The 25,861-nt window shown below is 41.6% G+C and overlaps 1 protein-coding gene across 1 annotated transcript in view; it reads right to left on the reverse strand.

Annotated features, from left to right (window-relative positions):
* The window catches only part of dnah9 (dynein, axonemal, heavy chain 9), a 192,800-nt gene that overhangs the window by 103,163 nt on the left and 63,776 nt on the right, over positions 1–25,861 (reverse strand). Inside the window, exons 37-46 of the mRNA XM_086140698.1 lie at positions 20,376–20,533; positions 18,142–18,280; positions 14,081–14,368; positions 10,968–11,178; positions 10,762–10,889; positions 9,718–9,826; positions 8,567–8,714; positions 4,055–4,229; positions 3,101–3,274; positions 261–468 (exon numbers count right to left, since the gene is read on the reverse strand). Of these exons, the coding sequence (XP_085996824.1) occupies positions 261–468; positions 3,101–3,274; positions 4,055–4,229; positions 8,567–8,714; positions 9,718–9,826; positions 10,762–10,889; positions 10,968–11,178; positions 14,081–14,368; positions 18,142–18,280; positions 20,376–20,533 (1,738 nt within the window). The remainder of the gene's footprint in view (positions 1–260; positions 469–3,100; positions 3,275–4,054; positions 4,230–8,566; positions 8,715–9,717; positions 9,827–10,761; positions 10,890–10,967; positions 11,179–14,080; positions 14,369–18,141; positions 18,281–20,375; positions 20,534–25,861) is intronic.

The raw sequence follows: 25,861 nt of genomic DNA on the forward strand, positions 1-25,861 counted from the left end.
TGTAACCATGGCACCCCGTGATAACTTTCAGACAGTCATTAGGCTTTGAGCTTATAGAAAAAATATTTATCAGCGTGGCTGTAAAGTAAAGTACCGTGTGTATTTAATCATTTTGAGCACGAGCGATTGCTGCTGGAGTTTTGGTTTCAACTGAAAAATGCTGTTATTCGTTGAAAATGAAAATAAGGGCGAAGATTCCGGCTCGGCGAGATTGCTGCGATTTGGTGGATTGTTGCGTGTGGACGCGTCGTGGCACCTACCTTGGAGCATAGCGGACGTCGTGTAATAATTGAAGGGCACGTTTTGGACCATGTATTTCTCTGTGTCCAGTGATCCTAGTTTGTCCCCGACCAGGACGGACTTGCCGGTGCCGGCATTTCCAACCAACATGACGGGCCGGCGGTGCTCCAGTAAGCGGTCCATGAAGTAACGTATGCGGATGGTCTCGGTGGTGTGGACCAAGCAGACCTGCACACAGGAAACACATATGTTCACACATGAGAATTGCAAGAATCCTTTGCAATTAAACCAAACCACAGTGTGAGAAAACAAAAACAAACAAATGTGCCTGAGAATTTCTCTTGCATCACTTCCACCTGACCAATAGCAACCGATTCTGCCACAAGACAAGGTTGTCATTGGGTGAGAGGTAGGATACACATGGGGCTGCAGGGCCACATATACGGTGTGGAGAACAAGCATTTGATACTCTGCAGATTTTTTGGATTTTTCCACTCGTAAAGCATGTAGGGGCCTGTAATTTTTCACTTTGAGTGACGGAATCTAAAACAAAAATCCAGAAAATGATATTGTATGATTTTTAAGTAGTTAATTTGCTTGTTATTGCATGACAGAAGTATTTGATACATCAGAAAAACAGAATGTAATATTTGGTATAAAAACCTTTGTTGGCATTTAGAGAGATAAGACGTTTCCCGTAGTTCATGACCAGGTTTGTGCACACTGCAGCAGGGATTTTGGCCCACTCCTCCATGAAGATCCTTCAGGTTTCGAGGCAGTCTCTGGGCAATATGGACTTTCAGCTCCCTCCAAAGATTTTCAATTGGTCCACGTCTTGAGACAGGCTAAGCTACTCCAGTACCTTGCGATGCTTCTTACGGATTCACTCCTTAGTTGCCCTGGCTGTGTGTTTCAGGTCGCTGTCATGCTGGAAGATCCAGCCACGACCAATCTTCAAGGCTCTTACTGAGGGAAGGAAAATGTTGGCCATTTTGTGATTCCTGGCCCCATCCATCCTCCCATCAATACAATGCAGTCGTCCTGTTCCCTTTGCAGGAAAGCATCCCTAAATAATGATGTTTCCCCCCTAATGCTTTTCAATTGGGATGGTGTTCTTGGGGTTGTACTCATCCTTCTTCCTCCTCCAAACACAGTGAATGGAGTTTAATGGAGACATGTTATGGCTTGAGCAAAGGGGCACACAAGGTCTCCTTAATCCCCAGCGTCCCCCCAGCGTATTAATACGTTTTTTTTTTTGAGACTGTGGTCCCAGCTCTCTTCAGGTCATTGACCAGGTTCAGCCGTGTAGTTCTGGGCTGATTCATCACCGTCCCCATGATAATAGATGTCTCACGAGAGGAGATCTTGCATGGAGCCCCAGACTGAGGTAGATTGACTGTCATCTTGAACTTCTTCCATTTTCTAATAATTGTACCACAAAAGTCGTTGCCTTCTACCAAGCTGCTTGCCTATTGCCCTGTAGCCCATCCCAGCCTCGTGCATGTCTACAATTTTATCCCTGATGTCCTTACACAGCTCTCTGGTCTTGGCCATTGAGAGGTTGGAGTTTGTTTGATTGAGCGCGTGGACAGGTGTTTTTATACAGGTACCGAGTTCAAACAGGTGCAGTTAATACAGGTAATGAGTGGCAAACAGGAGGGCTGCTTACAGAAGAACTACTAGGTCTGTGAGAGTTGCAATTCTTGCTGGTTGGTAGGTGATCAAATAGTTATGTCATGCAATAAAATATAAATTAATTATTTAAAAATCATACAATGTGTTTTTCTGGATTTTTGTTTTAAATTGTGTCACTCAAAGTTGAAGAGTGCCTATGATAAAAATGACAGACCTTTACATGCCTTGCAAGTGGGAAAACCTCAAAAATCAGCAGTGTATCAAATACTCCTCACTGTAGAGACATATGACCATTCACTCTCTCATTCACACAACAAGGCAATGTCGTCAAGGACATCATGTTTAAGGACTGCAGGAGGAAACTGGAGAACCTGGAAGGAAACCCAAGCAGACATGGGGAGAAGCATGCAAACTCCGCACAGAAAGGCCTCCTGTTGGAATTGTATGAGGGACCTTCAGGCTGTGAGGAGGAAGTGTTAACCACCATGCTATTGTACTGCCCTGCTTTTATGTTATGACTGGAAAAATGCAATGTCGTTAAGTCGTGTACATTGTATTGGCGATCGTTGCTGTCAAGCAAATTGTGGAGCGTTTGCTGTTTTGCCTGTGTTTCCACTCAGTGGAGATCTGTGACGAACTTGGGAAATAAAGACCACCTCCTATATGGGATATGGTCTGCTGATGCCGTTCTAGATAAAACAACACATTTTCCATCAAGGGCATTTTAAAAGTTAAGCAGAACATCAACCTGATATCTCCTTTCAATTTTTGAAGATTAAAAATTTAGCAGCGGCATCGCTCAGTCGGTGGAGAGCGTGTCTCGTAACCAGAGGGTTGTTCGAGGCATACGGGTCTGATCTTCAGCTTGGACAGACAGTGTGTGTCCTTGAGAAAGATGGATGGTGGACCCCTAATTGCTCCTGCTGCGTATTCAGTGGATGATTGAAACGCAGATGTAAGTCGCTTTGGATAAAAGCTTCTGGAGCCGCCTGCAGAGGCTCGCTCCGTAGACGCAGATGGGAGGGGCACTCTTCAGGTGGTCGCTTCCATATTCCGATGGCCTATTTTTTGCCATATAATTGTGCAGCATTGTGTCACATTATCACAGGCAGAGGGAGAGTCAAGAGAAAAAGTAGTGTATGGATGTCAGGAAATGTTTTTCAGCCGTTATCACAGGTAAACAGGGAGCTATAAGTCCAGAAAGACGAATAAGAAGCTGTTGTACCTGAAGAGGTGCATCCGCATCCATCTCGAACTTGGGCACCATCCTGGACCAGAGCTCAAACTTCTTGCTCTCTGGGTCGATGAAGTAATCGAACACGGTGCCCTGGGATGGAAACTTGATGGTTTTGAACTCGGCCACCCACCATTTGCTGAACTCCTTCCTGTAGTCGACCAGCTGCACTCGGGCACACACACAGAGACACGGGGGGTCGGAAGACGAGTCGATACTCTACAATGACTTCCTCTCTGCCTTTCTTCCACATACAGTCGCTATGGATCCGTGTGTTTGATTTACACTGATGTGAATACAAACCCGGTAACAAATAAAGGCTGAGAGAGAGATACATCCACGGCAGCTGAAGGGGAGAAAATGAGAGATGGCAGTCCTATCTATCCATCTGTCGGACTTAGACAGTGAAGCGGCCTCATCACCTGCTGGCTGGCAGTTCCTCGCCTTCCACTCCGCCTCCTACACCCCTTGGTACCTCTCTCCTCTATTCCCTACCAACTCTCGGGTCAATAAAACCACTTAGCATTTAAATGCATCTGTGATGGGAAAATAAAGTGGAGTACATTTATACCGAGGAGAGAGCAGTTTTATCCAGTAACTTGGATGGACACGCTTACTGTACGGCACTAACTGGATTGCTTAGCAACTGCTCGCCCAGCTCTCCCGCTGATTTGAATTCAGCCAGTCTGTTTGTTGCTGAGTGGGAATGAGGTCCACTTCATTTTCAGATGGAGATCTCTACCTTGCTCACAAAAAAAAAATCTGCCACTTCTTCAATTCACGGTAACTTGCAGATGACTTTTCATAAACAGAGACACGGGGTTGCATAAGAAGCACCAGAGCTTGAATAATACCAACAAATACTCCTGATACCCCCCTCTACTTTCCATTCTTTCCCTTCTCTATGCCACCACTTATTCAAATGGCTAGAGGCCCACGCAGTACCTGGTCCTGGAACATGGCTGCCCCAAAGGCCCAGACGGCTGCGAAGACAAAATAGAGCTCATAAAGCTCCTTTGCACAGTCTGGCGGTGTGTTTTCTGGGGTGAGCAGACATTCCAGCAAGTAGCACAGCATCTGGACCAGACTTTGCTCGGGGATGGGGATGATCTTCTTAAACCTGAGCAAAGAGACACATTATGTCAGTGGATTCACCCGTAACCACTCGACACACAGAGATGCCAGAAGAAAGTTAAAAAAAAAGGAAAAAAGGAAATCAGTTGTTTGATAATGATGAAATGTTGTGTAACACAGAATTGAATCACATAACTTAAAAAGCCATGAACACAATACAGCATAGCAGTAGTCATCACAAATATATCAATATATTTAATTTTTCCTTTTATAAATATATATGTACACAGTGGGGTAAAAAAGTGGGGTAAAAAAGTATTTATTCAGCCACCAATTGTGCAAGTACTCCCACTTAAAAAGATGAGAAGGCGGTAATTTTCATCATAGGTACACTTAAACTATGAGAGAGAACCTTAGCATCTTCATCTCTGCGACCTCTAGCTCTGTCTCCTGTCTTTTCGTCATTGGAACTGTTTCTAGGCCATACAGCATCACTGGTCTCACCACTGTCTCTTACACCTTTCCTTTCATTCTGGCTGATAGTCTTCTATTGCATAGTACCCCTGACACTTTTCTCCCACCCATTCCAACCTGCTTGAACCTGTTTCTTTACCTCTTCTCCACACTCTCCATTGCTCTGGACTGTTGACCCGAAGTACCTGAAATCCTCTAACTTCTTTATCTCAACTCACTGTAGCCTCCCTGTTCAACCCGGGTTTCTCTCATTCACACACACGTCTTGCTGCCACTATGGTCAAAGGAGATTCCTGTCTAACCGTACCTATCAGCGTGTTCATCACCACTGCAAACAAGAAGGGGCTAGGAGCTGAGCCCTGATGGAGTTCTACCTCCATCTTGAACTTTTCTGTTACCCCTACAGCACGCCGCACCACTATCTCACAGTTAGCATACATGTCCTGCACCAGTCTAACATACTTCTCAGCCACTCCAGATATCCTCTCTAGGCAACCTATCATATGCTTTTTCGAGGTCTAAAAAAACACAGTGCGGCTCCCTCTGGCATTCTCTGTACTTCTATATTAGCATTGTCAAAGCAAATACTGCATCTGTAGTACTCTTTTTAGGCATGAAGCAATACTGCTGTTCACAAATGCTGACTTCTGCTCTCATTTTAGTTTCCACTACTCTTTCCCATAACTTCATTGTTTGGCTCATCAACTTGATCCTTCTATAGTTGCTGCAAATCTGTACATCCCCCTTATTCTTAAAAATGGGCACCATCACACTTCATCTCCAATCCTCAAATATCTTTTCACTCTCCAAGATCCTGTTGAATAATCTAGTGGGAAACTGTGCCACTGTCTCTGCTAGACACTTCCACACCTCCACAGGTATATCATCAGGACCAACTGCCTTTCCACTCTTCATTCTCTTCAGTGCCTTCCTCACTTCACATTCACTAATATCTGCTACTTTGTGGTCTACAATAGTCCCCTCTTCTACCCTTGCATCTCTTTCATTTTCCACATTCCTTAGCTCTTCAAAGTACTCTTTCCATCTTCCCATTACTCTTCTAGCATCAGTCAATACATTTCCCTCTCTATCCTTAATCACCCGCAGCTGTTGTACATCCTTTCCATCTTTATCTCTTTGTTTCGCCAACCGGTGTAGATCATTCACACCTTCCCTACCATCCATCCGAGCATACAGGTCATCGTTCGCCCTTTGTTTTGCCTTTGCTACCTCTGTCTCTACCTTACGTTTTATCTCCCTGTACTCATGTCTGTTTTCTTCAGTACTCTACCATTTCTTCTTTGCTAACTGCTTTCCTTGTATATACTCCTGCACTACCTTATTCAGCCACCAAGTCTCCTTATCTACTTTCCTTCCAGATGACACACCAAGTACCCTCCTTTTTGTCTCCCTGGTAACACTAGCTGTAGTTGTCCAATCATCTGAAAGCTCTCCCTGACCACCCAGGGCCTTCCTCAACCCCTCCCTGAAAACCATACAACACTCCTCCCTTTTCGGCTTCCACCACTTTGTCCTCTGCTTTGCCTTTGTCCTCTTGATCTTCCTTGTCACCAGAGTCATCCTACAAATTATCATCCTATGTTGTCTGGTTATACTCTCACGCACAACTACTTTGCTGTCACTGATCTCTTTAAGGGTTATCTTGTCTAAAAAGGTGTAGTCTACCTGCATGCCACTACCTCTGCTCTTATAAGTTATGAGATGATGATGATGAGATGAGAACAACTTTATTAATCCCAAAGGAAATTGTTGTGCCAGAGTTTCAAGTAAAAACATAACAGTAATAGACAATAGTGGAAAGGAGGAAGAATTAGAAATATAATGAAATATAAATTGTCTTAGCTGTTAGCAGTAACTACAAATATAGTATATATATTTATATATATATACTATATATATATAGTATATATAGTACAAATATAGAACATAGGGTAACTACAAGTTACCCTATGTTCATGGTTTTCTGAAATAAAAAAGTTCACTACAGCCATTTCCAACCTTTTTGCAAAATCTACCACCATCTGTCCCTCTGCATTCCTATCCTGTATACCAAATCTGCCCATCACCTCGTCATCCCCTCTACTGCCTGCACCAACATGCCCATTGAAGTCCGCGCCAATTACCACTCTCTTATGTCTGGGGATATTCTGCATCACTTCATCAAACTCTTTCCAGAACTTCTCCATCTCTTCAAACTCACATCCCACCTGCGGGGCATAGCCACTGACAACATTGAGCATTACACCTTCAATTTCCAATTTCAGGCTCATAAGTCTGAAAGTCATAAGTCACCATTCTGTCTCTCATAGTTGAAGTGTACCTATGATGAAAATTACAGGCCTCTCTCAGCTTTTTAAGTGGAAGAACTTGCTCAATTGGTGGCTGACTAAATGCTTTTTTATCCAACTGTATACCTTTTATGTGTGTGTGTGTGTGTGATATGTATATGGTATATCTCTAACGTGTAGTATTTGCATATCGTGTGCAGTAGATGTTTTTTTTTTTCTTATTTCTTAATATCTTGAACGTGTTGCTCAGTGGTATAGCGCATGCTTGGCACATATGAGGTCCGAGGTTCAATCTTCGGCATTTCCACTGTAAGTTGCTTTGGATAAAAGCGTCTGCCAAATGACTGTATTCTCTATCATTTATTGATTATGTTGAAATGGATCACCACATTCGCTAAAATGTATTAAATTACAGACTGCAGATGTTTAATTAAAATTTTTGACAGTCATGAAACTGAAAAAATGAAGAAAAAAAACAAAGCAAAAGGGACAAACAAGAATATGTTGTTGTATGCTGAATATTTTCCATTTATTTGTATATGATCCATGTTATTAGTTAACTATATATGTGTGTGTGTATGATAATATTTTAATTTATTTTTATATATTCCAAATAATAATAATGATGTATCCTTTATTAATCCCTCAAGGGAAAATGTTTTCTCTGCAATTGCTCATCATGGATGAACCACGAGCAGTAGGCTGGCGTCCACCAGTGCCAGGGAAGCAGCTGGGGGTTCAGTGTCTTGCTCAACAACACTTCCACAAACTAGGAGGATCTGGATATCGAACCAGGAATGTTCAGATCCAAAGATGATTGCTGTACCTCCACCCCAAATATACATTTGTTTTCATTTTTGTTTTTATTTCTTCAAATGCAGCAAAGTGGATCCAAGCTTCACTTATTTTTTTTTCCCACTACTCTGTTTCATTGCAGTTTGAAATGGCAAATTAGTCACTAGTTAAGGCAAACCTAACGAACAGACAAACAAAACCTGTCAAACAATTTAGGCGGTGTGTACAATGCACGTCCTGGTTACGACTTTGCATGGTTTTTCCACCCATCCGATAGCGGAGTGTGTGACATCAGAAGCGTAAAAATGTATATCACGAGAAGAGGGCCTGAAGGAGAGGGGAGCAGGAGGGGGTCTCCCCAACATACAAGGGAGGCTCTTTGTTGGCTTTAGTGAGAACTGATGTGAGTCACCTACAGGAATGGCATTAAATGTTGAGCGCTGAAGGCTGATATGACGGCAGCATCTTAGAAAGGTTGAAAAATCTTTATAATTGTCAGAGGTCTTGTTTTATTTTTACTTTCTATTCCATTCCAAACTAATTATAATGGCAAATCATAGAAATCCATGAGGTATGTGACGTAACAATCGGAACAAAATACTCCTCTGCCTCTTGTCTTACGTTGGAGGTGTTGGAAGATAATCGAATGTTGGACATCATCCGGGTCTGTTGAGTCAGGTCCTTTTTTGCTTATTTTAACAAGTCTGACTCACCTGCGTTTGCAGAGCCCCGTCTCCCTCTTTTGTATCATTCTACATCAGCTGTTAGTTGCACTCATGTCACGGCGAGACCGGCCTCCTCTCACCGTAATCTGACGGCGTCCAGGCAGGAAGGCAGGTACTTGTCAAACAAAATGGTCAGGTTGGCCTTCTCCGATTGCACTTCCCTCCCGTCAATCCAGCTGGTCACCAGAGGATTCCAGCCCAGGTCGGCAGGGTTTATGTACAGGATGCCTGGAGATAAGAGCAGGTCGGGGGGGTACGTGATTAATCCGCTTGTTACAGACTCCCGGGAAAGACACCGTCTGCTCAGTTGTTCAATTTTCCACCCTTGTTTACAGCCCGACAAGAGCAGTATTTCTGGAGCTGATACTGATAATTGTTAAGCCACTGACAATAAACCAGGTGATGTTCTGAGTGTGAACCGCACATTTATGAGGGCAGGATGTTTGAATATTATCAAAAGGGATTATCCCAGGGATCATTTATGCACAATATACCAAATATTACTGACTTCGTAACACAGCATTTTATTTGAACAATAGCAGATACCAGCGTCACAGTCTGCATCCCCATGCAGTTACCTCAAACTTCCAGTTGAGTTTGGCCTGGTCTGGTGTTTTTAATTAACATAATTCTTCCAAATAACATCGGACTCTCAATAATTTGAGGGCAGACCACTGATTTTGGTAACAGCTGATTTCAGACTGTTGTTGCCGCTGTTGTCGATGGTTACATAACTGCGAGGCAGCTGTAGCAAACAGCCCAGCTGTCTCAAACAACCCCGAAGTGCTTCCATACTGCTGGGATGATTTTCACTCATTACTATCACTTTTTTATTTATTTATTTAGTTTTATTTCTGTAGCGTCTGCCAAAAACGAAAAAAGAAATTAAGAAGGATTTCATCACACCGCCCTGTGCTGGCGCAGGGGCCACACAGAACTCTTTGGGGTGGCAAGTCTGGCTGTGGAGCCAGAGGGTGGTGCGGTGGAGGTTGGGGCCAAGGCGGGTTTGGGGATTTTAATGGAGCAGGAACACATTTCATTGTGTCAGCAACCCCACATAACTTTCGATAGGGTTAATACAGGATGAAAACAACCCCATCAAGCTTTCCTGAGGTGGCAACGTGTGGCCTCACCAATTTGGCTTTGGGGTTGGTTTATTAGAAAAAAAAAAAAAAAGATAATAGGTATCAAGTGACCAGCTCACCAGAGTGGAACAAAGAGAAGAGTCTACCTGCTCTGGATACAGTAGCCGGGGTGGCAGTGCGGAGGTGGCTGATCTCAAACAGCAATCTCATGGTGGGGTTCAGAGGGATGCGCTCATTGCTGGCCAGTGTAAGCACCTAGCAGACAGAGACAGCGTCACAGCCAACACATGAGTTAGTTTTTTTTTTTTTTTTAATTGGCACATATGTAAAAGACAAAGATGGAACACATTGGAATTTAAAGAAAAATGACTAAATAAATAAAAAATAAAAGAAAAAAATCCTTACTTTGGCTTTTATGAAAAAGACTTGATGATCTTCATTGTTTTATTATTATTATTATTATTATTATTATTATTATTATATAATGTTGTGATATAAATATAAAATCATATACCGATCTGAATTCAAATTATCATAGTGGACATAGTTAGCATTTTCCATATATGATCAACTTTGAAGGAATTCCCTTATTATTATTGTTGTTAATGTTGTATTATTATTATTACATTTATCAATTTTTATTTTTAACATCGGATCTTTCAGCATAGCTCATCTTATTGAAACAATATTGCACAAGACAGATAAAACAATAGATGTATCCACATACAGTATACTTTTCATGTTGTTTACTATTTATTGCCTCATGGGTGGTTCTATCTTGATTTGAAATACTCAAGTGTCATGCACTGTGACATGATCTTTACAAATAAAACAATTTAAATATCTAGAATTGGAGGCAAAACAAAAAGGAAAAGAAATTTTCTGTGCTTTTCTTGCAAATAAATGAGGGACCCGAAATCTTGACTTATTAACATGACAGAGGAATTCTCCTGGGAGTTCTATTGTCTCAAAGAACATGAAATTAAATGAACCTTGAGTTTTTCTTGTTTCTCGTGCCCGGGCTGTGTTTGATCTGAATCTCACTTCATCAAACAATCCACCACTCTTTAATCGAATCCGCATCAACACCACGGACCTTTTCATAAATGATTTAGCGAAAGTAAGTGCGACCTTTAGATGCCGCGTAAACCACTCGGGCCTCCACATGTCCGAACAGAGCTGGGTCACACCTTGTTATCGTCCATGACGGTGTTGAGCGACTCGATCCACATGGGGTCGATGTCTCCGTCCAGAACGATCCACTTGGGCCCGTTGTGGCTGATATTCACCAGTTCACGCATTATGCAAGAGAAGAGGCCTGCAGAGAGGATGTCGGTTACTTCATTCAGTTGATTAAACAAATGCGCAAATCCGTTGAAATGATCCTTCTCATCACCGTCTCTCCACTCCCTGGTGGCCGGGTTGATGATGCCGAACAGCTCGTCATTGGTCACAGCCTTGGGGTTCAGGTCCACCCACACGGGCCGGCGCTTCATGTTCTGATAGGTCCGTTGGAGCGATCTCATCACCTGGCTCTTCCCGGTTCCGGCATTACCGATCACAAACACGGAGTGGCGCACGGCCAGCAGCTCCTCCAGCTGCACCACCTTTTCAGGCCAGACAGTGTGAAATAGTTAAAATTAGGATTTGTTTAGCATGGCTTTTAATCGCCGAAGACACAGCACAGCAAATAATCGTCAGACCTTTTACGAGAAAGACCAGCATTTCATGGGCCACTACACTCTGACTGTTGTTCAGCCTGCTCAACCCTACCGCCGTGCGATTTAGTGAAAATAATTTGATGCAGAATGACAGGCTACTGTGATGCAGTGCGCCGGCTTATTACACTGTTCACAGACTACGATAAATGACAGTAGTGATCTACCGTGGCTGCACAAACAGGAAGGATGGAGAGCTACTCAGCCTGTTGTATAATATCTTCTTTCGAACGGCTCCTCTGCTTTGGTCCAACATCGTGAGCTGAATATGGATCACTATTTCTCATACATATATTCTATATGTGTTCGATACGTATTATGTGAATACATCCACATCCACTTTAAATCATTATTACCCACAGTCAAGTCCTGGTTAACAAAAATATGTATTTTTTTTTTTTGTTGAATAAATTTAATACACAAGTGAATTATTTGTTTCAAATATATAAAGACATTTTTTTTAATTCATCCATTGATCCTGATCCCCTTCAGTTCCATTCAATTTGTCTTTTCTATCTTATTGACAGCACTGACATTATCATGAACTTATATTGTCTCATGTATTTGTGTCTTTTTTTTATTTATCAAGCTTTTCATTTTTTGTTCTATTTTTATATTTTCTTAATTCTTTTATTTATTCCTTTTACAGATATTCAGATTTCTGTCCTGCAACAAGTCAGCATTTATTTGCCCACTCAACTGACATCTCCAGGTCCACAGCTTTTCATTTGTGCTTGCAGTCTGTTTGATTTAAGTTCAACTTTGTCTGAAATGATTAAAACACTAACAAGGATGCCTCCGTGGTGTTAAAAAATGCTGCCGTTCACGTAATTATTCTTATTTACTAAGAGTGAAACACGAACCAATCAATGTGTGCATTCAGAAGTGTGATTAATTGCTTTTTATGCAGATCTAAGAATACCAGGCCCATAGAGGATACATCGAGCAGTAGGCTTATTATGGGCCATTTTCTGATCAAGTGAAGAGTCAAGTGAAGGATAGGAACGACCAGGAAGAGATACAAACTCGAGGGACCACCGGAAAAGTTTTGTAGGTACTGGCTGCTCCATTAGCTGTACTGCTGGCAAAAGCCAACACTCCCACTGATATTACGTCTTTATAAAGTCACCCTGAATTATGAAAATCAAGTACTTCATTAGCACCCCCGGGGCACAAGGCTGGGGAAGCAAACCCGGAGCTTGGCTATGGTAAAAACAGCTCTCGGAGGAAGCTTGAAACACAAACCAGAGGAAGGAAAAGGGAGGAATTGAATCGCAGAGGGGAGACTGAATAAAAAAAATCACTGCTGAGGTGCAGGGTGGGAAATGTGAGGCTCGGAATCTGCAGCACTTCCACCCTTTGTTGGATCCTGGATTCCTGAATTCTGCTATAAGTGTGGATTCTAGCCACACTTCTATTCCATATTCCTATGGTAGCAGCATATTTCAGAGGTGTGGTGCCACAATTCAGAATACGGATTCAGAATATATATATATATTGCTTCATGCGAATAAACATGCATTCTATCCCATGGAATACTCTCATGCATTGGTATGTTTTAATTGTAATATGCTCTCGTGTGTATTTATTTGTCGAAATATGCACAATATTATCTACTATAATGCTATGATACAGTCTGCCTGAGTACTTTTGCGTAAACCTCATTCGGGTTCAGATTTTGTCACATCGGACACGATCACAGCCGAACTGGTGGATGAATTTCCATCCTCGTGTCGGTGCAAGGAGACACCGCCGGGTGTGGAGCCCGGATAAAGGCGAAGCGGATTTCTGCACCCCCCCTCCCGCCCCCCCCGTTCCACTCCAACATACAGATGGCGGGCTCAATCAATGCCATCGACCTGACTCCTTGGGGCTGCTACTTCCCATCTATTCAGATGGAGCCCAGGTGGCTTTACACTCTCAAAGGCCCCGGCTGATTACTGCTTTGATGAGGGGGGACGCTGGGGATAGTGCTGGCGCGAGCTCACGCTAAAGGTATGCACCTCTCCGCTTCCCCCTTCTTTCTGTGAAATTAAAAGGGTTGGCTGCACAAACAAAGACAGTAAAAGTTCAGGCTCTGGGGGTGGATGGTGGTTATTGACCGCTCCCCCGTATTCTCTCTCTTTTTCTCACTCTGTTTCACCTCCCCTTTATTTATTTCTGTGCTGTCTCACACAATGCCAGGGTTAAGTGGCACGGAGCAGCCCCGGCCTCCACTGATGGAGTGTTATTATGTGGTTCCTGTGTCTATTTGACCCGCGGCAGATTGCACTTATTTCCCCTGGTCCTGCGTTCATCTGTCTCTGACATTTAACGCCGTCTATTGTGCGTGCCTGTGCCGCGTGTGTGCGTCTGCACGCGCGCACTCCCGCACGCCCTTCGTGTGTGTTATAATGGCAAGAATCTGGTCGGCAGCTCACACACCTGAAGTCTCTTTGCAACTAACCAGTGGTATCTGCAATATTTGTGTGATTCATCCAGATCATGTTGGCCAGCTTGACACTAATGCACGTTACCCACCGGAACATTATGATGGGGGGGTAAACAGCTTTTGGAGCAAACTGAGATAAATCTAAATGAAAGTGCTACAACTGTAATATCTGTCTAAATTGTTAAAGATGAATTCCCATACGGGGAGTTTGCTCGTGCTTCTCAGACATCTTGTGATTGCATTCGCCCGAGTCCTTGGTGTGGCGACTAGCTTGTCTCCTTTTTTTTTTTTTTTTTTGTAATCAAAAACAGAATTTGATGCAGCAGACAACCGTGACAGGGAGAATTGTGTTCACTCTACCTTGAGTACAAAATTGTCCTCAGCCTGTAACTTCAAGTCCAGAATGGAATCCCTCACGTGCTTCTCAAAGTCCAGGTCTCTCTTCCTGGGTACGTCCAGGGCCGGGAACAAGTCTCCGATCAGCCCCATGAACACGGGCAGGTCATCTGTCACTATTTTGGGGATGTTGAAGTCTCTCAGGGCCCTCATGAGGACTTGGTCTTCTGCTCGGTCGGGGTCGCCTCTCTTTAAGGAACCAGCCACTACCAGTACTGACTTGATGGCTCGGAGACCCCAGTCATAGTGGTCCTTCGGTGAAACACCGTGGAGAAAGAGAGAAAGAGGGTAAAAAATATTAAGCTTCATGGCAGAATGGGCTGGATTAAAAAAAATGAGCTGCCATCGCACTCACTGATTTCATGAGCTCTTTCAATTTTTATCACCCACTGATGAATCGGGATATTCTTCAACCTCTCAGTTGAAACACTTAGACACGTGTCAGTCCCAGTGACCACATCATAAATTGTCATATTAAGTAAAATAAAATAAAATACAATAAAATAAAACAAGATAAAATAAAATAAAATGAAATAAAATAAAATAAAATAAACAAGTTGCAAACAAGTTGAAAATTGTGATTAAGATCTCGAGCATCTCCAATAAAGATCTGTGGCATGTTCTCATCATGTGCTGGATCCTTTTTTTTTTTTTTTTGCTGCCATGCTGATTAATCAACACAAGGAACATGCACATAGCCAATCACTGCAGTCTATCTGTTTAATTGGGGGGTTTCATGGTTGTTGCCCTTCTGTACATACATTAGACATTAGCATGTGAGGCTATTCAAATACTTGACAGAGGCTGAACAGACACAAAGGCCATTTTTAACATATAAATAATCAACTAAATATGAGCAGCTGTATGTATGTGTTTCTTTGTGATTCATGCATTCATTCATTATCTATGTAGTTTATCCTGCAGTCAGGGTTGCAGGGGTGCCGGAGCTTATCCCAGCTGTCATTGAGTAATCACTTGTCTGGGTTTTTCGGGTCTCCTATGAACCTACAGCATGTTCTTGGACTGTGGGAGGAAACTTGAGAACCCAGATGAAACCCATCCAGACAGGGTGAATCAATCCGAAATCCATATAGAAAGAACTCTTGCCGGAATCTTACTTCTTTCTTTGAGGCAGCACTATTTTGTTTTATTTTATTTGGTTTTATTTTATCAATAGCGAAACATTGACTTTGCGTTGAATATGTTTCTGTTCTTCAAACTCTTCAACTTCATCAAATACAAATATTTGAGTTGGCTGACTTTTTTTTTTAAATGGGATTGCATAAGACACCATCTCATTTTTAGTTTTCCTCTGTCAATACTATGTTCAAAAGTTCCAAAGTTCCAAAATTTGTTGAAGATAATATAATCCGTTTTTGTAAATTGTATAATATTTTAAAATCATACACATACTTTTTAGTAACATGCTGAAAGAGTATTATATCAAAACAATTATATATTACTGATTTCCAAAGCACAGATAAAGAATTGCTTCTCAGAATGAAAGCAGAATCACAAAATCTTTATATTACACAATATATTAAATGGCTTTTATGTCATTTTATATGCGTATATATTTATATTTTTTTATTTTTCTCATATCAATGTTGAATTTATTCCTTATTAAAGTAGTGGTAATGTGTGTAGATTCAATATCAGAAGCCACGGACACCATTGGCAGTTGTGATTTACCATCCATTAACTCTCGCGTTGAAGGCGCCCCAAAGCTAAATCAGTCACAGGTGACCACATTGATATGACAGCATGAATGATGCATTATCACAGCATGAATTTACTTAATAGAATTAAAAGAGGACGTGACTGAAAATAAAATCATTAGTGCTTCTCTGAAGATAGCGCTTGTCTGCCCACCCTGATAACCAGCAGCGGCTCTTCATTCGGCCTTCAACCTGAATGCAGCGAGACGGCATCCAAACTTGGCTCGAGTCGCAGAGCGACGGACAATAGCAAGGCAGCAGACGCAGTATGAAAGTCGGTTTATTTCTCAAGCTGCTCATTATGACCAGGGTGGGAGGACTGATGATGGCGGACTATATCTGATTATTTTACTAGACTTTAACAGCCGCGGCAATGAGCACATAAAGACACTCGATGAAAAAATAAAGTCGCTTACGACCGGTATTTCAGTGTAGCTCTGAGACGATAATGGTTATAACTGAAGACAAATCAGCAGAACACTATGACATTAGTGGGTAACGTCAACCCTCTTAAGATGACGCCACACTTCTTAAATTCCACACAGCTTCTTCAGGTGTTTGCTTTTCATCTTATGGACTATTACAGTATTTCCCAAAGAGTAATCTGAGTGTAAACCATTGCAAACTTGATTATCTCATGTTTCATCTTCGGTTTTATCTATTTAATTTGTTTACCCCACCTCTGTTATTGCTGAGACGGAAGGAAAACTTAGATAACTGCTAAATTCCCCGTGTTTTCGGCGAGTTACCGACACAACTTCAAAACAGCACGATGGCTACAGGGTTGTTTTCTCCCTGGTATCAAAGCCTCTATTGAATCCAGTTGAAATGTACAAAAAAAAAAAATGGTTAGGTATTAGAATTACAACCAGCCAATTACATCTTTAACCCATAACATATCATTCTGGAGAGTGTTGGCACTTCATGCTGATACTGGTATTGACTGGTATTATTAACTTACTGGTCGGGCTCCCGTGCATGTTGTCCAATAACAGTAAAAATAACTCATATTATTGTCCCTTCTCTACAAAGACATGACAGACTGATGGGCTGTTAACTTTGGGGAATGGGGAGGCGACTATTACAAGCGAGCTGACACCCACCTCATCTATCTTCATTGAGCCAACCACAGCGCAAAAAAAAAAAAAAAAAAGAAACATGTCACTTCAGATCTAGAACGCTTCAAGTGACAAATCACTTGAAATTTATAAAGCTTTGAGTCTCGGCCAGTAATACTTCAAATGTAGGTAAAATACATATATTGAGGCGTCCCGAATGGCCTCTGTGATGCGATTGGCCAAAGGGTGTGGTATGCATTCAAGCAAGGACTGTGGGAAATGCTCTACACACAAAGGCACTGTTATAACTGTTTAAATACAGTTTGCTATTTTTTGGGGGTTTATTCAGCTATCTCTGTTTTATGTTGTAATTGTGTTCTCAGATGTAAGTCTGTGCCAAAGCCGTGAAATCAAGTAGAGGTCCACTTTTGTTGGGTTCAGCCAGAGTATAAGGCATTGTTAAAGAGCAAAACCCACAGCTTGCTACAATATATAGCTATCTAAATTTCAGAAATACTTTTTTTAGGTTTCTGGGGGTTCTTGAGAACTCACTTCTTAAAAATATCACAATCAAATTTCATTCCAGCCATCCCTCCTCCTTGGGAACAGGCAGCAAGTGATCACAGTAGGGGTCGCAAAAAGAGGAAGTCAACACGGACAACACGGAAATCCAATTTTGCCACGGTGACCGTGTTCTGCATAGTGGGACTAATAACCAGGGACTAACAAATAGATTTCAGGTGTTTTATTTTCTCCCTGTCCTGCTTCGCAGTGCGGAAAAATCCCAACGCTAACTAACTCTGTGCTCATTTAATAGTGGCGCTCTGTGGTCCGCAAGAAATATCTGGTAATGGGACTGGCTTATGAATTCCACTGATCACCAGGCACGTGCATTGTTCCCATGGGACCATAAAAAGACCCTGCCTCAGAGCAGGTGCTAAAATGGTTCTCGGAACTGAGGTCCTAGTTCTTATGTTGTCAAAATGCATATAAGAACAGCCTCGTTCCTGAAATGGTTCTAGGAACTACCAAATGTCACTTCAGTGCAAACATGATTGTTCGATAAATAGGCCGATTAGGGCGAAAATAGTGCTGAGTGTAATGATAATGAAAAAAAACTCCAAGGCTCTCAAAACCTATTTTTGAAAGTAGGCAGTTACAGTAGAAAAAAAGGGAGCTTCTTGTGTTTTACCACTGACTCAGTTCCAGACATGTAAGCACATCGGACACTTGTTCGGCTCACGGTTACCTGTTTGGAGAGCAGCTCTTTGCACAGTGTGTAGAGCGTGATGAATTTCCGAGCGAGGACTCGGGCACTTATGAACCCCTCAGCCACCAGCATGATTTCACAGATCAGCTCGAAGTCTGGCACCACCATGGCGCAAGGCCTGCGGAAAATACGAGCAAAGCGCTCGGTTACGGGGGTGTGATCCTAAATCTACATATGAATGTCCTAGGGCTTCTTGGCGTAACATTCAGGGGATGGTGTGAAATATTGCGAAGAGGGAGAGACGTAGACTCAAGTCACATGACTTGCACTCTAATCAGACTTCAGTCAGAAATTTAATGACCTCAAGGCTTGAGCTTGATGCTTCCAAATACTTGAGACTCTGGCAATTCTGATTTTAATGTTTTACTTAAACTATTCAATATGCTCTTTTAGATTTCAACCTCTTTTTTTGCTCTCATAGAACTTTTCTAAGAGATGTAAAGTTTATAAAAATTATATGATTTCACTTGTAAATGACTGCTGTGCATTTTTTCCCCTTTCATTTTTCAGCTCTCCTGTCTGCTTGCCAATTGGGGAGAAAGAGTGGGTGCTGAGCAAAAAGTGACTGTGTAAAAAAAAACAAAATAAAATGAACAAAACAATAATTCCTTCATTCTGTCATTATCTGTACTGCTTATGCTGCAGTTAGAGTCATGGATGGGCTGGATTCTATCCCAGCTTCCATTGGGCAAGAGGTAGCGTTCACCCTGGACTGGTTGCAACCGCCAATCAATCAACACGAACACAAATGAATGAATGATGAATATTATACCTGTCTATCACAAATACTGCTGCTCTGCAGCTTGTCATCAGTGAAACCTCTCATTAAAATATGTTTAATTAAACATTCTCAATGAGTCCCCGACTCGCATTGGGGACTCATTAATATCGATGAGTGTCAATGCAAATGTGACCCGAGCCCGAACTGGAGTGACAACCACAAAGTAGAAGTTCGTACATTTTACTGGTATTTCATTACATTGAACCCTCACTGGTTTGCAATGAGTTCAGACACAGAGTGACTAGAATCCAACGGCAGCGAATGGACCTGCTAGCACTCAGGGTAACAACCCATAACCGACTTGAGTGTAAAGACTATAAACCAGGTGTCTCTTTTTCGGGCTCATATTGAGTTCAAATCAAATATCCCGGAAATATGGTTCGTCTATAACCATAACCAAGCATAACCAAGTCCGTATCCTTTTGATGTGTTACTATCACTTTACTTTTTCAGGTGGAGTAGCAAGAGGGAAACAATATCCCCAACCTGCTTGAAAAAAATAATAGCTACTGACAGTTATTGTAAAAGGAAAAAAATAGCATATGCATTTGCACATAAAGCAGGGATGCAAACATGGATACTCAATCAACCAAGATGCATGTAGCGCAATGTCTGTAAACCAGATCCAGTAAAAGATAAATGCACAGGCTCTTAAACGTCCTCCAAGCCTAATAGAACAATATCTCTCGGACCTGCTTCTGTGAAAAGGTAACCACATATTTTAGTCATAACTGGAAAAATACATGTGAATATAATGGGAATTTACTTTGATTCAAAGTGCAAATCACTCCCTTGGTGCTCAGCCTCCATAGTGTGTTTTATCGATATGTCACTGCCATGCATGAAAAACACTGATGAATGGAATGAATGGATGGAAGGATGGTAATATCTAAGATCCCATCCATTGCGATTACAATCAAAGCTGAAAAGATGCATATTATCAAGAAGAAAAACACACCCCACTGCATGAAAGCTAAATGAATGAGAAAGGCCACTCTCAAAATTCAAGAAAAAAGAAAGTATAGGCTTTAAGTCCAGGGGACTAAAGTAAAAAAAAAAAAAAAGCTGCCAGACAAATCGATACAAAGGAAAAAGTACATGTATATGCAAAATGCATGAAAATAAAGATCAGCGAAGACCCTGGCTGAAGCTTTCACCTTCGCTACAGTGGTTTCCAAAAGAGGCGCTGTGTAGATATAACAAAAAAAGGTAGACGTGCGTTTAATATTCATGCTGTATTCGGTTCTACACGCTCAGCAAAACATGAATCCGTGTTGGTAAGTTCAGTGTCGAGCAGAAAATGACCCCGAGTAAACTTGTTCAAATGCACAGCTACAAAAACTAAATAAATAAACAAAGAATCAAATCGGAGTCTGTGCAAACTGTGGTCTTTCCAGCCAGTGGCAGCGCAGCCCGCGGACACTTCACTGACCTGAAGAGAGCTTTAAGGTTCTCGGGGAGCTCAGTCCTGCCAGCGTAGCCGGGATTCATGGTGATGAAAATGCCCACCGAGGGGCAAAGATTCACCTCCTCCCCCATGAAATTAAACCTCTGCTTCTTGTCTCGGATAGCATCCTGGATGCTTTTCACCTGCACACATAGACGAGTACACAAATAATACACATTTATTTATAGTCAAATGTTACGAACAATAAATCTTGGCCCTTTTATAAAAATTGTCTCTGCTATTCGGAATTGTCCACACACAACGTACTCCATAGTCGGGATTCAATACTTTTTTTTCTTAACTGCTTTTCACAGCTGACTCACTTGTTACCTCATTATCAAAGGGGAAATTAGAGTGTGATATCCACATCCTGTCAAGAGCTGTGCGACAAAGTGAGAACATTTTTTAATGTGAGATATGTCTCTGCTTCTTAAATTATATGCATTTCAAAGGTAAAACACCATTTCTTCAAAATTTCAGTTAGATAATTAGTGATTTAACATGATTAGCAAATTTTAGAAGATACATAATGAACAATTCTGCTATAATGCTTGTATGTATGTAAGTGTGTATGTATTTTATGTATTTTATGTTTTATAGTATGTTCATACCATAACTCTGTTCAGAGTGCTGGATGTCTGTGTTACAGATACACCAATTTTCATAAGAATAAACAAATAAATGAATAACTGAGAAAAAAATATGAACGTGACATACATGTTTCTGTAATTCATCGGCATTAAGCAAACTCTTAATTGGAAACTGGGATTATTCACGAAAAATATAATATAACATTCAAAATGCATAACTGCATACTAGAGTATTATCAATGTATAGATTTCCCGTCTTTCAGAACACTCTGTGTAACACATGACCATAGCTGTCAGATACCCCAATTTTCATAAAAATATTAACAAACAAATGAATGAATAAATAAATAAAAAGAGAAAAAGACATGAATGGGACAGACATGTTCCTGAAATCCATCAGTATCAAAGCAACCCTAGATTGACAACTATGATTATTCATGAAAAATATTATTTAACATTCAAAATGAATGACTGCATGGTAGATTCCGTATTAAAACATCCCACAGTGGTTGTGAGCATCACCGGGATGCGTTTATTCTCTGTAAATTCATAAACTACTCAAGAGAAATCAACATAAATGCTAACAAAGGTCAATTCCGTATAGATATTGATAAAAATATATATATTGCATTTATAAATGTATACATTTACCATCTTTCAGAGCACCTATGGGATCAAATTGTAAAACCATAGTGTGATTGGTCCTTTTCATGAATAATTATCAATGGCTTCCTTGATACTGAGGTGAAACATCAGTGTTAGTTTCCAGTGGGAAACACAAAGCAATTTAATTGCTTTTATAGAAGTACAGAAATTCAGCTGCTGTGTCTGAATCACCGCAGCAAGCCTAGCCTGCAATTTCTTGAATACAAAATTGATACTTTTATGTTACAGATGATGGTGGTCATTAATATCATACATTTAAATCAATATACCCTGAAATCCATGTCAAGCATTTTCGAAAGAAAGACTGTTCCGGATAAGTCATTAGTATAATGTCACTAACTGCATACAAGATTCAGTTTGTAAATGTCCAATTGCAATGTACCTTTATTTGTCCATGGACAATGTATAATGAATAATATGAAAACGCCAAGGTTCAGTGGACGGATGAACCGCCAAGGCCTGGCTTGTCTACATTATGATTGAATGAGATATCAGAAATGAACTTTAGGGTGCGGAACGACCGTCCGTTTGATTCTGAATACCACCCCGTGGGAGTTTTCATGAATTCGACATGCATGAGGTAAAAAGTGTGTAACAAGTTGACAGCTGGAACGAGGAGGAACATCTCTTCATGGATGACTTGCCGGGTACAGATCACTCAGTCATGCCGGCGCAACAGAGGGGAGAAGAAAGAAAAAACGTTGAAAAAAGCAGCGCGGTTGCTTCCCGGGAAGAATAAAAGAATCTGCGTGAGTGTGGGACTTTTTTTTTTTTTTTAAAAATCCGGTATGACAGTCCTACTCCAGTGAGATAAGAAGAGGAAATAACAACATCAAAAACACATTTTTGTAAGACGTCAGTCTGAAAGGTGGGATCCAGCGGGGGCCAACCCCCGCAGCCTCCTCGCTGATGGGTGCAGGAGCAGGGAACATAGGGTACGTTTCTGGGCCGTGAATCACGTCGAGTGTTGATCACATCCGAAATCCCTTGGAGCGAGCTCCCTCATGCTAACCGATCAGATTGTCAGGCTTTTTCCAGTTTTGTGCTCAACAGGAGTGGCGTCAAACGGCCAATCGCAGATAACCAGATACTTCCTGAAACTGAAATAACCATTATCCTGCTTATATCTGAGCTAAATATATCACAATGCATACTCAAAAGACCACACAAAGGCCAGTAAATAAACCAGGAGATGGAACAGATTTATCATCAATACCATCGCCGCTCCAAGGCACAAGTGCACATCACTATCATCAAAACTGTGTATTCCACAGAATACTTAGGATATAAAATAGGATACTTAGAAGTTGTGCAAATTAATATTACAGTCATCCTTTGTGGGAGTTTATGATTTTCGCCAGTGAGGAATAAATAATTGAATATGCTTTCTTGCAAAATGTAAATGTTCACCGAGCACCAGGCTTTAGTGCTTTAATCAGTATCTCAAGGGCCTGAGTTGCTGCACAAACGAATAAACAATGGCAAACTGGCTCTGAAATTCACCCATGGGATGGCGCATTTTAATCTGGGCAGACGCAAAGGGAGAAGGGTTTGTCCAGACACCCCCGGTCTTCTCGATGACCTATCTTCTCGATTGCTGGCCACGTATGGCGACAAGCCAGAGTTGTTCGTAAAAGGGAAAAATCCTATACACGTGTATTGTGTTTTGGTAATCTTCCATTTTGATTCTGCTTCGCGTAACATTACACTTGTTCTGTTACCCGCATCGGCTGAGCTAACAGATAGCCATGATGCTCACCGCCCCGGCTTTAGAAGGACGAATGAGGTGTGCCGTCGCTCGTGATGGTGAGAGATCACACGGCGTTGGCTTCAATGAGGCAGGCTGAGCGCTGGAGCGGGCTGCCAGCTGTCACAGCGTGAGTTTGATGCTCCTCTGTTCTCAAGGTCTACTCTTCCACGTAGAAGCCACCGTGATTTATTATTCATTAATCCACGCAACACCTATTTTTTCCTATGGCACTTAAAAATTCTCTAAGTACCGTAGACTTCCAGAGCTTGCAGAGGAGGCTGCTTGACTTTCGTTTCTGCTAAAGGGAGTTGGAAGGGCAGAGGACTGACTGTTAAATATAGCCATGAATAATGATCATCCGCCAGTAGCCTTTGAGGAGCTCTATCGCCATTATCATTGTGATCCTAATCAGCACCCTTATCAATTGTATACATTTTTCGATGACAGTTTTGCCTCTGCATGGAAATAATGTTAGAGGGAGCAAAAGCGTGCTGGATATGAATACATAAGAGCGATAAGAACCACACAGATAGGGCCTTTTTGATCCAGGATAAGGGAATGTAAGACGGGAGAAAAGTGTGTATCAGCCGGAGCAGATAATATTGCCTGGATTCTGGAGGGCAAGCAAGGTCATATAAAATCTGCACAGCTGTGTGAGTGGAGAATGTCGGTGGATTTCCTATCTCCGTGTGATGCCGGGCATGAAGTAGAGATGCGGCAGGAGAGCCGGCCGGAGATGCCGGAGGAGCCGACCACATCGCTCTGACAGAAACACGGCGAAAAAGTGAGCTCCCAAAGGGATTAAAGCTTTCACTAAGGCAAACACTTAATGAGAGCATTCAATTAAACGATAAGGTAAACGATCACCTCATAAAATTGATTGGAGGAACTATTGGGAAACAGTTTGCCATTTTACACACGAGACAACCACAGAGTAACATCCATTTGGATTAGCGTGGCCAGCCATCTTGGCGACGTGAGTCCAAGATTCACTCCCTTAATTTAGTCCTCTTGCTGCCCAGTGTTGAGCCGATGGAGCACTGTGTTTTAGACCTTTCTGCCTCAAAGAGCCACCTATACGTTGAAAGAAAATTAGTTTGAGGCAAACGCTCAACTGAACTGATTATTACATTCATACGTTGAGATATCTGCCCTGCTGTGTAAAATACTCTTGCTCTCACGTATGGTTCTCCTGACATGATCGTGCATGGCACGTTGTTCAGACATTCATTTTTTCCTGATGAAAACATCAGTTTTTTTTCAGGACTTCTACATTTCTATGCCATGCCAGAGGAAAAAATACAAGGGAAAAAAAAAAAAAAAAAAAATCGCCTCTGCCCTACAGCAAGAAGGTCCCTGGTTCGATTCTAATATGGGGCCTTTCTGTGTGGAGTTGCATGTTCTCCCTGTGTCTGCATGGGTTTCCTCCAGTCTAAAAGGGTTCAGTGGAGAATCTAAATTGCCTGGATTTGTGAATGACAGAGTGAATGACTGTATGTCTCTGTATGTGTCCCTGTGACAGGCGACTGGTCCCGGATAAAATCATGTCAGCTGGGATGATCTCCAGCATGAACATGACCCTGAATGCAGGATAAGCGGTATAGATAATGGATGGGTGGATGGATGGAAAAATGAAAAAAATGAAAGAAAGTTGAATAAACAAATACACAAATAAATGAATACATATGTAATGCATGCATAAAATGTTGGCATTCAGTGTACCATGGAGACTTCTGCCAATAAAATCCAGTTTAGCCCTTGGCCATTTGAATGCTGTGTAAGAATCTAACCGAATGGCTTATTCTTGATTCTGGAAAGTGTAACTGGCCCATATTAATCACATTAGGATAGATTAATGGGTAATGTCAAAAAGGGGTCGTGTTTAACCTGTGTTAAGCCAACTTTTTTTTGGTCTAAGTCTACTGGGAAAAGTCTCTGTAATATGTACATAAGCAATATTATCTGAATGTGTTTTCCAGCATTTAACCAGTTTCCTGCAAGTAAAACTGTTCGAGCTTCGCTTTTATTGGGACAAATGATGCAACATAGAGTGACGTTGTGTCAGCTGAACCTTCTTTGCATTCAGTAAAGATTGATCCTTCACCTTCCTTATCTCTCAATCCGGCTACTGAGTCCTGATCCCAGTTGCAGCGAGTTACGCTGACGCTTTACAATTTCTAAAGGAACTGTTACATTTTTTAAATGCTCCGTCTAGACACCCATCAAAAAAGATCCGCTGAGATTCCGGTGTAAATCCAGGAATAAAAAATCCCTTTTACACAGAGGGCAGAATCATTTACATGAATTAATCTCATTCATCCGGTGCAATCTTTCTTCGGGAGATATGAGGGTAACTTTGGTAAGTGCTCTGAATAAAATGCATCTTACCCCAGAATCAAAACAGCCTGACAGACCTGTCCCATTCTAAGTAAGCGGAACAATAAGGTCAATAGAGGGGAAAGCGA

The sequence above is a fragment of the Fistularia commersonii genome, chromosome 33, assembly GCF_037954325.1.
Source record: "Fistularia commersonii isolate RoL2024-O1a breed Wild chromosome 33, RoL_Fcom_v1.0, whole genome shotgun sequence".
Classification (NCBI taxonomy): Eukaryota; Metazoa; Chordata; class Actinopteri; order Syngnathiformes; family Fistulariidae; genus Fistularia; species Fistularia commersonii.